At 42.2% G+C, this 13,274-nt stretch overlaps 1 protein-coding gene across 3 annotated transcripts in view; it reads right to left on the bottom strand.

The window, feature by feature from the left end:
- Positions 1-4,649: 4,649 nt before the first annotated feature.
- The window catches only part of Onecut1 (one cut homeobox 1), a 31,696-nt gene continuing 23,071 nt past the window's right edge, over positions 4,650-13,274 (bottom strand). For 2 of the 3 annotated variants that reach the window (XM_031344647.1, XM_031344648.1), the window contains one exon: positions 4,650-9,789. In XM_031344647.1, coding sequence (XP_031200507.1) covers positions 9,497-9,789 — 293 coding nt within the window. In that variant the 3' untranslated portion in view covers positions 4,650-9,496. Of the gene's footprint in view, positions 9,790-12,749; positions 12,959-13,274 lie in introns of all 3 variants that reach the window. The other variant, XM_031344646.1, reaches the window with a different exon arrangement.

Genomic DNA, 13,274 nt, shown 5'->3' with positions numbered 1-13,274 from the left:
TATATATTATATATATACACACATACATATGTATATATACATAATATAAACCATATATACATAATATCTTGTGTATATGTTTTATATATAATCTTGTATATATACATGTAACATACATGTATGTATATATGTGTGTGTAAGTGTATGTACATATATGTATATGTTATATAACCTAATGTTAGTTGTTGTTTTGAAACAAGACTCCTCTGTAACCTAAGCTGACCTCAACTTCATAACCACTCTCCTTCAACATTCTGAGTCTAGGACAGCAGTTTGAGAAACCCACGGGTCTCAACCAGTCTGAGGGGGTTGCATATCAGATATCCTGCGTAGCATGTATTTACGCGATGATTCATAGAGGTAGCAAAATGACAGTTATGAAGCAGCAATGGAAATGATATTCTAGTGCTCAGTCTTTGAGCTGGGAACCTCTCCAGGCCCAGTCCGCCGGGTGAACGGAGGGACTTCTGCACGGCTTTACCCTGCAGCTTCCCCACTACCTTGGCAAATGAAGGATGCTACTACAGGAAATGTGTCAAGAAAGCAATTCAGTCCTTATATTAGAAATATGTAAAATATGAAAAACTTGGGCCCAAGAGATGACTCAGAGGGTAAAGGCCGCGGTTGCCAAGCCTAATGACTTTTGAGTTCCATGCTTGGGACCCACACCGAGGAAGGAAAGAACTGATTCCCACCCCCACCTACCATTGTCCTCTGATCTCTAGTCATATGCTGTATAGTATGTGTGCGTACACACACAAACACACACAAAAGAAATTAATAAAAATGTAATAAAATTTTTTTAAAAAAAGAAAGCCGTGACTTGAGAATCCGTTGTGGGGTTTGAATAGGAATGGCTCGCACAGAATCATGTATTCGAATGCTTGGCCCATGGGGAGAGGCACCACTAGGAGGTGTGGCCTTGTTGGAGGAAGTGTGTCACTGTATAGGTGAGCTTCGAGGTCTCATATATATGCTCAAGCTATACCCAGTATGAAACACAGTTTCCTGGCTGCCTGCAAAATAGTCTCCTGCTGCTGCCTGTGTATCGAGATGTAGAACTCTCAGCTCCTCCAGCACCATGTCTGCCTGCATGCTGCCATGCTTTCTTCCACGATGATAATGGACTAAACCTCTGAAACTATAAGCCAGCCACAATGAAATGTTTTTCCTTCGGAGAGTCTTTGCCATGGTCATGGATTTCTTCACAGCAATGAAACCCTAAGACAGCTGTTTTCATTGTGGCTATGCCAGGGATTGAAGGGGAAAGAAAAGAAGGAGCGAACCTGCCTTTAACAGGTAAGCTAAGAGTCACCTAGGACGGACAGAGGCTGAGCTAAACTCTGCTTCAGTGGTTCTCAACATGTGGGTTTCAACCCCGCTGGGGGTCGCATAGCCCACACCCTGCATGTGGGATCCTTACATTACAATTCAAAACAGTAGCAAAATTGTAGTTATGAAGTAGCATCAAAAATAATGTTATGGTTGGAGGGTCATCTCAACATGAGGTAGCAGTTTTTGGAAAGTTGAGGACAACTATTCTATGTCTTACTTCTAATCTCCATAATAACCCAGTGATGCAGGCAGGCCCAGTTTACAGAGAAGAAGCTGAGATTGGGGGAAGTCATTTGCCCAAGCAATTCCTTGTCTCAAAATAAAATAAAATTAGGACTCGAATTCTCCAGCCATCTAGTAGCCCCAGAGACACCCACGTACATAATCATTTGATATATTCTTATTGTAGAGAACTGGGGGACCGTTAAATGCCAATCTCTCTTTAATCATTTTTACTTCTTTTGCAAGCCTATCTAGCTGTAGAAACAGAAGGCCCTGCTTCTGTTTAAAAAGACATCCTCCTGCCAAGCAGGCCTTGGAGGCAGACTCCTTTAATCCCTGCCCTAGGGGAGAGGAAGTAGACGGATGTCTGTGACGCCACCCTGGTCACGTGTTTGGGGGTGGGAGTGGGGAGAAGATTTCTTCTTGCTCCACTAAGCAGCATCTGTTTTTAAAAGATTGTGTTTATTCCCACAGGACTCCGGGAATATGGAGGAAGAAGGAGCAGAAACGTAGTAAGAGCCAGGGGTTGATGAAGGACTGTGGGTGAGCAATGCCTTCCCGGAAGTGACTGAAACACTGCACTCAAACACATAGCAGCTGTGGTTGCCTAAGACCTGGACAAGATCAAGCCAATCAACATTCTGGCATGGACGGGGGAGGGGTTCACAAGCCCCACCCCTAGGTGAAGAACTATGGACAACAGAGGGCTGCTATAGGAGGAAGAGTCGGTTTTTTTATTTAAGGGTTTGGCCCTGGGCAGTTTGGCCATGTTCCAGTGAAAGGCCCCACACCAGTGAGTGTATGGCCAGCACAAACTGGATGCAGTGGGTTATTAATAAAAATACATTTAAAATTCTGTTTTCTTAATCTTTCTTTAAGCGCAGCTCTGGCTTGTGTTTTTAGGCTTGCTGTCCTCTCACCTTCGCCCTTCCTACAGAGAAAATCCAGAGACGGCTCACTTAGCACTGCAAGTGGAATAAAATGAAAGAAGGCAAGGAGTGTCTAAATTTAAAGTGCTGGAAAATCCAACATTTTATTCACTACATTTCGGTGACTACACAAATGCGGAAACATTGTAACACTGGGAGCGTGATGACATCACCACTTGCTTTTTTTTTTTTTTTCTTTTTCTTTAGCAAACACAGCAGATGATATTGCACGGCATAAAGTGAGAACAGTATCGAAGCTCAAAAAATAAAAAATAAAAAATAAAAAGAAAGAAAGAAACCTTAACGCAGTAGTACAAACCAGAAGAATGCCTAACACACGACACATTTTGTCGTTACTCACAAAAAATACAGAAGAAGCATCAACAGAGAAAGACAGACGAGGTACCTAGCAAACAACCATAACTGGGTACAATAATAATTTCATCTGAAGTGTTGATGCAGTGTAGAAACTACCACCATTTTCTAATTGACAAAGAGAAGGATGATAACATTTGTCTCTTATTAGAAATCTAAGCTCCTCATGGTTAGGTGTGTAGTTAATTAACCATGTATTTACCTTTTCTTTTGACTTCTTTATCCTTTGCTATGGAAGAACTCCCCCTGCCCTTGGAAGATTTTCTATTCTACTGATCTTTTCTTTAATTTTTACCTGATGATTGTCTTAGGCACCCTCCTTATATAATAAACCATCAAGCTAACTTGAACAGGGAAACTGAGTCACACTCTTACAATAGCTGAGGTCAAAAGTGTGCTGAAAATAGAAAAGGGGGAGGGAGGGACCGGGATGGGTCTCAGTGAGTGACAGATGGGTTGGTTCTGACTGGACAACAAAAGAGGAGGGGGAGATAGGACGAACGAAACAAGTGGAAGGTGGTGTTTTAAAGTTTATTATTACTTTTTAAAACTGTCAGTTGGTTCAGATGGCAAATCTAAAATGAGCCCACAATGATTATGCAATAAATGCAGAACATACTACAAAAAAAAAACAAAAAAACTTTCAACACTAACATAGAAGTAGAAAATGTGACCTTGTAAAGAATTCTGCTTTGAATTTCATTGCCAATCCTAACTCCTGCCTCTCTAAGCCTTTCCTCAGCTCCCTGACTCAGCTCAGGGCAGACTTATTACCCTATTCACATATATAATCAGTATAAAATCAATCCTGTTGACCCAAAACCTACACCCTCCCTTCTCCTTCCCCACCCCAAACATGCCTGCAAAAGAAAAGAAGGCCAAATGCCTGTGTTGAGAAAAACGACGTGCACATCAACGGGTCTATGCAGCTTAGGTCAGTGAAGCCGAGAGGTGGCTCTGGTGAAGGTGGTCTTGGTCCTTGAGGGTCCTGTGTGTGCTGATCAAGAACCAGACCTGCCTTGGCTAAGGGGCCTGGCCAAGGCTCATCTTTGTGAGGTGGAGGGGAGAAGACACATTCAAATAGCTCTGGGATATACACTATTCCTCCCCAAGACCATTAGAGTCCTTCCCATTTGGGTAAGGCAAGGATGGGGCAGCCATGGGGTATGGGGTTCTTAATTGTATTTCCTAAATTAGGGTGATCATCGAGCTAAGTGAATTTCTTTTGCTTCTTGCCTGGGCTGCTGGGGAGTGGTGGGAGCTCCCAGCCCTGTCTTTCTCTCAAAAACAGCTTGGTGAATAGGTTGACTTCCACCTGGAAGTGCAGAAACAAGGTCGGTTGAGAAGTGTTTCCAGATTCAAGTTAGCTTGTCTCTTTGGGTTTTTATACTTTGACTTATACCCATGCTTGGATAGATAAAAACCGACAAATAAAAGCAGGGGTGGAACAATGTATCTCAGAAACACAGGTGTTGTGAGACACTGGGAAGGGTCTTAAACTCTTTGAAATTGCAGGTCTTACCTGCAAAGTGATATTTTTTTCCTAAAAAACAAAAACAAAAACAAAAACACACACTAATAAATGAGAGGAAAACCGCAGGTAATGCCTTCTGTCTTCCTGTCTTGGTACACTCATTTGGCATGTACAAGTTTTTGAGGGGGAGCTGGCAGTGTTCAGAGCACATGCAGATGTGCCCACTCAGAACAACTAAAGACAACACCCTGAAGGCAACACTCTTGCCTTCAGCTTAGCATCAAGAACAAAAGAGATAGTAACATAAAGTTTTGGCCATTTCAATTGTACTATATACACTGTAGAAACTACACAGTCATAAATTAACAAGGTGATTAAATAAGTTCATATAAAATGTAATTAAATTAAAACAAATCACAGCACATTATAGAGAAAAATAGGAACCAGTTTCACAAAAGATTATATATATATATATATAATTTTTTTTTACCCTGTAGAAACAAATTTTCTACAAAACACAAAACTTACATAAGTAACCATCAAAATGAAAATCATTTCTTATTCCATTCTTGCATTTTTACATAACCCTTAACATTCTCAAAAATTAACTCTTCCTTGAGCAACTGAGGAGTTCAGCCAAGAAAACAAACCCCAAACCAAAGGGGGAAGGAAGGGAACACCCGAACACACAGCTACAAAATAAATAGGAATTATAAAGGTTTTTGTTTTCTTTAAAGTAACCTTAACAATTAACAAACTAGTAAGTTCTGCCTTATCACATAGACTCTCTATACAACATAACCCTAAAACTTTATTACTATGAGGTATTTGGAGGAATTGGTAAAAGTGATACACGGCCTGCCTGGGGAAGGGACTCCATGAAGGGACAGGGAGGGTCTCAGGACAGAATTAGAGGAGGAGCTTTGGTTTATCAGCAAGAATTGGGGGTGGGGGAAGTCATCCTTTGGTATCAAAGAAAGTTTCATTGCATGGTTGCACAGAAAAAGCACCACGGTGAATAATTATTCCTTTTTTTTTTTTTTTTCATTAGTGGCCTTTCTAAGAGGCTGAGGTATTCAAAGAGTATAAGGTGAGAGAGGTTAACAGCGGTTTAACACTTTGGTTCAAGCAAGGCACTCGTCCTAGGAGTTTACAAACTTTGCAACGTGTTTGCCTAGAGATTTACAAGAAGTAGCAGTAATAAGAAGAGGCGTTCCTAACGGTGTTGTTATCTGTATCGTATTGTTATTAAGAATGAAGACAACTTTACACACTGAGTGATGAGGGAGAAGGTGGGGAAGGGAAAGGGTGGGTGGAGTTCCCTCTGCAGACCATGGCCGTGCATGAAAATATCTTTGGTATTCTTTGGTATATCAATGTGATTAAAATCACCAATGGAAATTGAGTGAGGTAGCGTCTTTGGTTCACACTATAAATAGTAGATCTTTACACTTTTTTTCTTTTTTTCTTTTTTCTTTTTTTTTCTTTTTCTTTTCTTTTCATTTTTTTTTTTTTTTTAAACACATGGAAGTAGCTATTTCTTACCTTCTGCTTCTTTGTCCACACTATTTGGGAAATAGTTACCAAATGCACTGTAAAACAAACCCACACCACAGTTATAACCCAGAAGGCCAAGTGCATCCCCAAACAGCCTCTGGTATTTGAATGCACCCTAAACAACTAGATAGAAAAAGAAGTGCTTTCTCTTTGTTTGCTGAATGCATAGTTTCATCCTGTATGTACAAAGGAGGGAGGACGGACCATAGGGAAAATGTCCTTAGACTCTTTGGTTTAGCAAAGTTGCATTTAACCTGCAAAGATGGGTTCTTCACCTGGGGTAGCAACGGGAGTGGGGTGGGTCCAAATATAGCGAGCACTTTTATGTTGGAAAAATAATTATGTCTTTCTGAGGGACTGAGGGGCATGGTGAGTGTCAAGTTCTGTCAGAACTTGTGGATCTCCCCATACATTTTCTTTGGTCTTTGAAATCAATGCCCATGATGCCCAGGGACAGGAGTACTTAGTCCCCAGCACCCAGAATTCCTCTATCTGGACAATTACTGAAATCTGAGTTTTATAATCTCTAGAATCCAAACATCATTCTGGATGGCTTTTGGCTAAAGCTTCCAGTTATTTGAGGACCTGAATGACTTATGTCCAAAACCACTTTACGAAAAAAAAAATAATAGTAATAATAAAAAAATAAAAAGAGAGAAAAAAAGAAAAGTATTTGAAGCCTGACTTTGTGATGCGCATAGCGATGAGAAATAAACTCTTGGAGTGAATGATTTGAAAGGACTGAGAAATGACAACTGACATGTGATCTGCTCTGCAGGTCATGGTGGGAGCCATCAGTTAGGACTACATAAACAAGGATGGAAGCATGTTCTCTGAATGCCGGTTCCCAAGCAAAGAAAGGGTCGCTGCTCTAGGGTGTGAGAAGGTATTGCTTATGGAAAGTGGGGTCTATCTGCTACTATTTCTAAGACGCAAAAGTTTGGAGTAAAAATTGCTTTTCAGGCTCGGCCTTGTGCCTCTGTTTATGAGAAAATACATCTCTGGGCCCTGACATTGTATAATGGGTGCAAATTTAACGCTGGCATGGAGTTATCTTTGGTGTCAGCAAGTAGGGTAACTGTTATTTCTCAGAAACCCCTCATAGTGGGATTTTTAAAAATGTAGTCATATTTTTCTTGAAGACTGTGCTTCCACAGTACCAATATGATTGGCTTGAAAAAAAATGCACAATGCAGCTGGGTTAATCATGGGAGGAACACGGTAAAAACAAAGTCAAGACACGAGGTTGACTGAATCCATTTTTTTTTCCCTCCTGGCTTTTCTTGGAGTATTTAAAGTTGGTAAGATTGTGTGTAGACACAGCTGGGTTTCCCCTGAATTTGTAACTCCCTTGTTTTAAGTAAATAAGGCTATCCTCTTTCTTATATTATAAATGCACCTGTGTTTGCCAGCTCCCTCCACTATGAAGAGAGAAAATATATTTCTGTTTTTTTTTTTTTTTTCTTTTTGCTACTGAACACTAGAGCAAAACTCGAAGGGCAGCAATTTACTGGCTCGTCATGATAGAACTAGAATTGTGCCATATTCAGAAGGAAAGCTTTTTAAGTTGGAATCTTGGGTGAACTTTTAAAAATATTAAGACAAAACATGTCAAGGAGTTTCCTTCGCTCAATGGACAGTGAAGAAGGGGATGGATGGATCCACTGGTCGACTTAGGTTCCTGCCTCTGGGTTCTGAGATTTGACCCCCAAGGAGTGAAATTTTGTGTTATAGATTTTTAATCCTTTTCATTTGGCATTTTAGTGAATCTCAGCGAAGAACTTACTATCAATATCGCTTTTAGTGTTATCTTTCTATTGAGGTACAATATTAACTGAGGGTCCCCCATTCTCGACTTCCCTGTTTAGCAGGTGTCTGTTCACATCGGTTGTAGCTCAACCGAGTTCAGACAGAGTGTTTCTGGAAGTCAAATGATTTCTAGAACTTTGTTTTCTTTTCCTGCCTTGGTCTGTTCATCCCTGGTTAAGTGATTTGGAAGAAGTCAAAAGAAGTTAGAACGGTGATTCAGAAGCTTGGAGCTCACTTTTAACCTGTCCCCATCAGAGAGTAGAAACCATGTGATAAAATCACTAGGTCCATTGATGGCAAGAAGGAATGGGACTTGCTTTGAAGGCTATGCTTAGTGAAACGAGTCCTTTAATTCTGAAAGAACCAGGCGTCTTATGCGGGACCGGAACTCTGGCTTCTTCTATGGGGTCTACCATTCTGCTGTTTCTCAGGGGCACCTGCTGATTTCCCAACATCTACATTGTAAAACACCTGAAATCGCCAATATGTCAGTTCAATTGCTTTTTAGGGTGGTTAGGAAATATGGGATAAGGAACTGTGATTAATATTGGTCTGCTCGGAAGGATCTTTTTTTTAAAAATGATATTTGGTGCCAAAGTGCATAGAGTAAATTTAAGCAAAATTAGTCTATTTTTTTTTCTTTTTTTTTACTTTGGACAATTTTCCTAATTTAGTTATCTTCCGTGTTAAGCTTAGTTTTCTAGTGTTTATATAGAGAACCTACTCTGAAAGGGTCCCCGCATCTTCTTGGCTATGAGTAGATTATGCATTATGTCTTTTCTGTGTGTAAGTGACATATATGGGTTCCATGTGCATCGCATCAAACTCTCTGTCATGGTGGTAACTGCTTCCCTGAAGCCACATTCTTACTTGCCAGTTCTGAAAACTCATATTTCAAATGCTTCAAGAGTCATTAAATAATAGTCCTGAATCTACGTGGCATGTGGATTACAGCTAGATCAGTTCATAAGTATAACTTTACATAGTATCTTGTGTAAAAATAGCTTTGGTTATTAAAATCATTGCAATAAAATACCTGCACTATAATACTGTGTGTTCTTTGGTACCTAGGTGATTTTTTTTTTTTAATGGATGGACTCTTGTTTCATTTTTTTTTAAAAAATATCTGAACATTTCTTAACAAACAAAGAGAGTGCACTGGTTTAGGCGCCATTCAAATTTTCTCTGCTGGGTTTGAATCTGCATTTAGGTTGTGGGCCTGGCAGGTTCAAACGCTAGGCTAGATGAGAGAAATCACATCTCAGAGCCAATGAACTTAGAAATCCCACACCTGGTTGGTCACACTCCTATGGTGCAACCCTTCCTGAAGACCAGCCCTGCCTGAGTCCCTAACCACTGTTGTTGTTGTGTGTGTATATATGTGTAGTGCCCACACCCATATGTAATATTGAGACAGTATACACCTTTGTGGAACAGATAAGAATGTCTGATCTTAAAGGATGTCCACTCGATGGCTCAAACATTACTGTGCTTAGAGCCACTGAGCAGCCAAGCACAGTGAGGTGTAGGGGTTGAAGGCGTGAGATCCGACGTTTTCCCATCATCTTTCCTGCCGAGTCTTGCCCCGCTGAAGTACATGTCTCTGAACAAAGTCAGAATGCAGGTGAGCTTCAGTCTTTGGTTTCTTTGGACTATAAATACCACTTGTTTTTTTTTTTTTCAAATATTTCTAAGTATAAACCTGCTATCTTGAGGTCCTGGTCTTTAAAAACTTTTTTTTTTTTTAATTTAATTTAAAGCTTTTCCACCGAAGTTCTAGTCTGTGGTTCTTCCTTCATGCTTTGGTACAAGTGCTTGATGAGGATGATGAATTGCCTGAGTTGGAGCTGCCCTCGTCCTGCCACTTGTCCAGACTCCTCCTCCTGGCATTCATGAAGAAATTGCTGACAGTGCTCAGCTCCAACCCCAGCTGCTGGGAAATTGTGATTTGTAATTCTTTGGATGGACGCTTATTTTCCTTGAATATTGCATGTAGAGTTCGACGTTGGACGTCTGTGAAGACCAGCCTGGGCTTTTTGGGGGTGTTGCCTCTGTCCTTCCCGTGTTCTTGCTCTTTCCTTTTGCAGGCTGTAAAGAAATATGGAAGACGTTTTAGAACAAATTCCCTGCCAGGGATTGGTCAGCCATTCCTTGCAGCCTTCTTCCTGTCTGCTGACCCCTGACTAAAGCGCCAGGAATGGCTGGGAGGAAGTGTAAAAAAAAGCACAGAGGGCTGAAATACAGGTGGGACTTTGGGCATCGTGGGTGGGTCCTGGATTTGTCCAGTTTCTGCACTCTGTCTTAGGAAGGGCAGGTAGCTCCATCAGGCCTCCAGCTAAATGAACTGTTTGAGTTTTTCTTCTAAAAGGACATTTAATTCTTAATATGTGTGTGTGTGTGTGTGTCTGCGTGTGTCTGTGTGGGGGTGTGTGCCCATGAATGCAGGTGTCAATGGAGGCAAGAAGAAGGTATCAGAGCCCCTGGCATTTGTGAACCACTTGACTTGGTTTAGGAACCTTCCTCTGGAAGACCAGCAAGTGTTCTCTACCACTGAGCCATTTTTCTAGCTCCTAATTTGAACAACTTTTAAAATTACATTTCTTTATTTGTATGTATGTCTGTGGCCTATGTGTATAACTCCATCACATTCTAACCTCACACTCTCCCCCACAGTAGGTGTTCTCTAAAGTGCCTTCCATTTTCTCCCAGCATGCAAATCTCAGTCTCCCAGAAACCCTGAGCCAAGACAGAAGCCAGATGACAGTGGGGAAGCCCCGGAGTTAGACAGTGGTAACTGAGTGGGATATGCCTCTCAGGAGGTAGAATCCAGAGAATATACTGACAATCTGGCTTAGGGGCCTGGGTAGAAAGAATTCAGAATACTTTTAGACTTCATGTTAGATGATGGCACATGGAAAAAAGGAATTTTATGAGGGTGTAATTACTTGTATATAGGACAAAGTGCATTGGAAGTGCTGGCTGGGCATTCTGTTAAAGATCTCCGATAGGTAGTTGTCCAGAAGATAGCAGGATGTATGGAGCCTGGAGCTCAGGGGACAGGTCTGAGCTAGAAATACAGCCTTGCAAGTCATTAGGGCTCTACATGATAAATTATACAACGCATACTTATGGAGAAGTAAATAACAGTATTGGGCGAAGCCTCAACTTATCTATCATTCAAAAGGCAGAGCTAAGGGAAATCTCTGCAAAGAGATGTTCATTTTCCAGCTAACCAGGGAGTACATTTGATGGACTTTAAGCAGGTCCTGGGTACTTGGCAGGATTTCGTGGGCTGAAGCCACCCACAGCCATCATTTTCTACCTGGCACCAGAGCAGAGAGACTCTCTTCCACAGGGGACTTTGAAGGGAGGATTTACAGGCCAATGGAACTTGGGGAAACCTTACTATACAGCCTCTTCTTCAAGATTCACGTTTGACAACTGTTTCTCAAATCCACTCAACCCCAAATCATTTGTGGAGTATGCATATTCATAAAGCATAAAATACCCACATTGGGAAAATGTAGGTCACTCTATTTTGCTGGTCAAGGTTTCAAGTGCTGTAGATACTGCAGGGTCAGAAAACTGGGAGGTGAAATGCTATTAGAACAGGGATTTGGCTAGCTTCCTCCTTCCCCACCCCCAGTTAGGGTGTCCTGAAAAATGCAGGCTGGAAGGGAAGCTCAGGGCCCATGGCACTCTTGGAGAGTGCCATGGTACTTGCGTGTTACATTCGGAGAGAACTCTGCAAAAGTCAGAGTTGCCAAATATGAAGGCTGCGGTGTACAGACCAGCTCATTTAGGCCATGAGGTGACCAGAGGAGAAGACTAGCATGCAAAAACAAAGCCATACTTCTGGAAGCTTCCATAGGGTATAACAGAGTCCTTCAGAGACCATATGAATGAGAGAAATGCTTTGGGATGTCTATGGGATACGTTACAGGATAGAGATGACCCATGCCAAGATAGAAAAGTTCAAGCTAGAGGTCTGAGTCTCCACACATGTATCCGGGAGCTTGGGGAAGGGAACATGAACCAGGAACAGGGGACCAGGAGCACTGCAGTACAGGGAAGTACTCACATACAAAGGCACGCACACATAAGATCTACCTGGGGACGGGTCGATAGAAGGGAGGCAGAACTGGATTTGGAGGATACTGGAGACCCATGAAGCCCCAATCTGAGTCCCCTCTGGGAAGGAGGCCTGTCAACATGCTTTCAGGATTCCGTGGCAAGTTGTGGTGAGAGATGCCTTGGCCAGACAGGTAGCTTTAGTCTGCAAGAGGGTAGTCATCCATAGTCCCATGCAGGAGACAGAAGTGGGCATGAAAGACTGTGCACATCATGGAGGAGGGAAGGTGAGAAATGAGCCAGGTGCAGGTGGCATGCATCTCTCATTATAGCGCTGGGGGGATGGAGGCAGAAGGATTTCGAAGGTAGGAAAAAGGCAGTATAATGTCTGGGAGCTTGCTTTGCCTATAATATGGAAAAACAGAGCCAAATGTGCTTGGAGTCTTCAGGGTGTTAAAAGATACTCTGTGAACAGAGTTTTGAGGTCAAGTCTGTTTGGAAGTGCTAATTGATCAAGCCTAGCTATTTAATTCAGACAGCTCTTCCCCTCCCCCACCCCATACACACCTCAGCTTGGAATGTGGAAATGTGCCCCAGCTCCTGCTGTCAGAGAGTTTCAGGGTTTGTTTCCCTTGGAGGAGTGTTTCTTAAAGTGTGGTTGGCTGCCCTCAGGCTGGTCTGTGAGTGTACTACAGGATCACTGCAGGAAACTAAGAGTGAGCCGGAAGAGCTGTCTACCGACACCTGGACGCCTGACATTGCTGGAATACTCGTGCATGAGTATGTTCCTACCAGCACGGTTTTTCCCACAGTACAGAACAACATGCCCAAGATACATGCAGATTAACTTATAAATCAACAAACAAGCAGTGCTCTACTACCTAGATTTTACGAAGCGTTGTGCTGGAACACACTTTACAAGTGCGGTGTGTAGTGACACCCGAGAACTGACTCTGAGCCAAGGATCTGAACATCACCTTGTCCAGTTTCCTTCCGTAACGACCCAAAGATCTTTCCAGCATTGGAAGTGTTGACTGATGAGGCTGGCTCTTGCTGCCCTCCCAGGGGCTGGGAATTTGGCTCTCAGCCTTCACATCAGGAGGCTCACAGTTGCCTCCAACTCCATCTCCAGGTGATCTGACACCCTCTTTTGATCCCTGTAGGCACTGTACTCGAGTGTACATACCTATACAAGATACACATGCATACACATAAATTAAAAGTACAGTAAGTCCAAGTGTTGCCTCAGTTGTGCAAAAGTCTACCAGGAATCTGTCTGGGAATTTGTGAGCGTGGATATCATGGCCTGGGGGAACATTTACAAAGCCAGATGGACTTGGGGTATCTGTTAGATAAACCTGGACTCGGAAGGTACAGACGATAGTCTGGGGCCACTAAAGAGAATTCTGTGCAAGTTCCTTACCACTTTTGAGCTTGATGTTCTCAGTTACAGTGCGCTTCTTTTTTTTACCAGGTTGGTAATACATTTTAAATAAGATCAC

The sequence above is a fragment of the Mastomys coucha genome, unplaced genomic scaffold, assembly GCF_008632895.1.
Source record: "Mastomys coucha isolate ucsf_1 unplaced genomic scaffold, UCSF_Mcou_1 pScaffold23, whole genome shotgun sequence".
Taxonomy (NCBI): domain Eukaryota; kingdom Metazoa; phylum Chordata; class Mammalia; order Rodentia; family Muridae; genus Mastomys; species Mastomys coucha.
The sequence above is the reverse complement of the archived record's forward strand: the minus strand, read 5'-3'. Positions and strand labels throughout refer to the sequence as shown.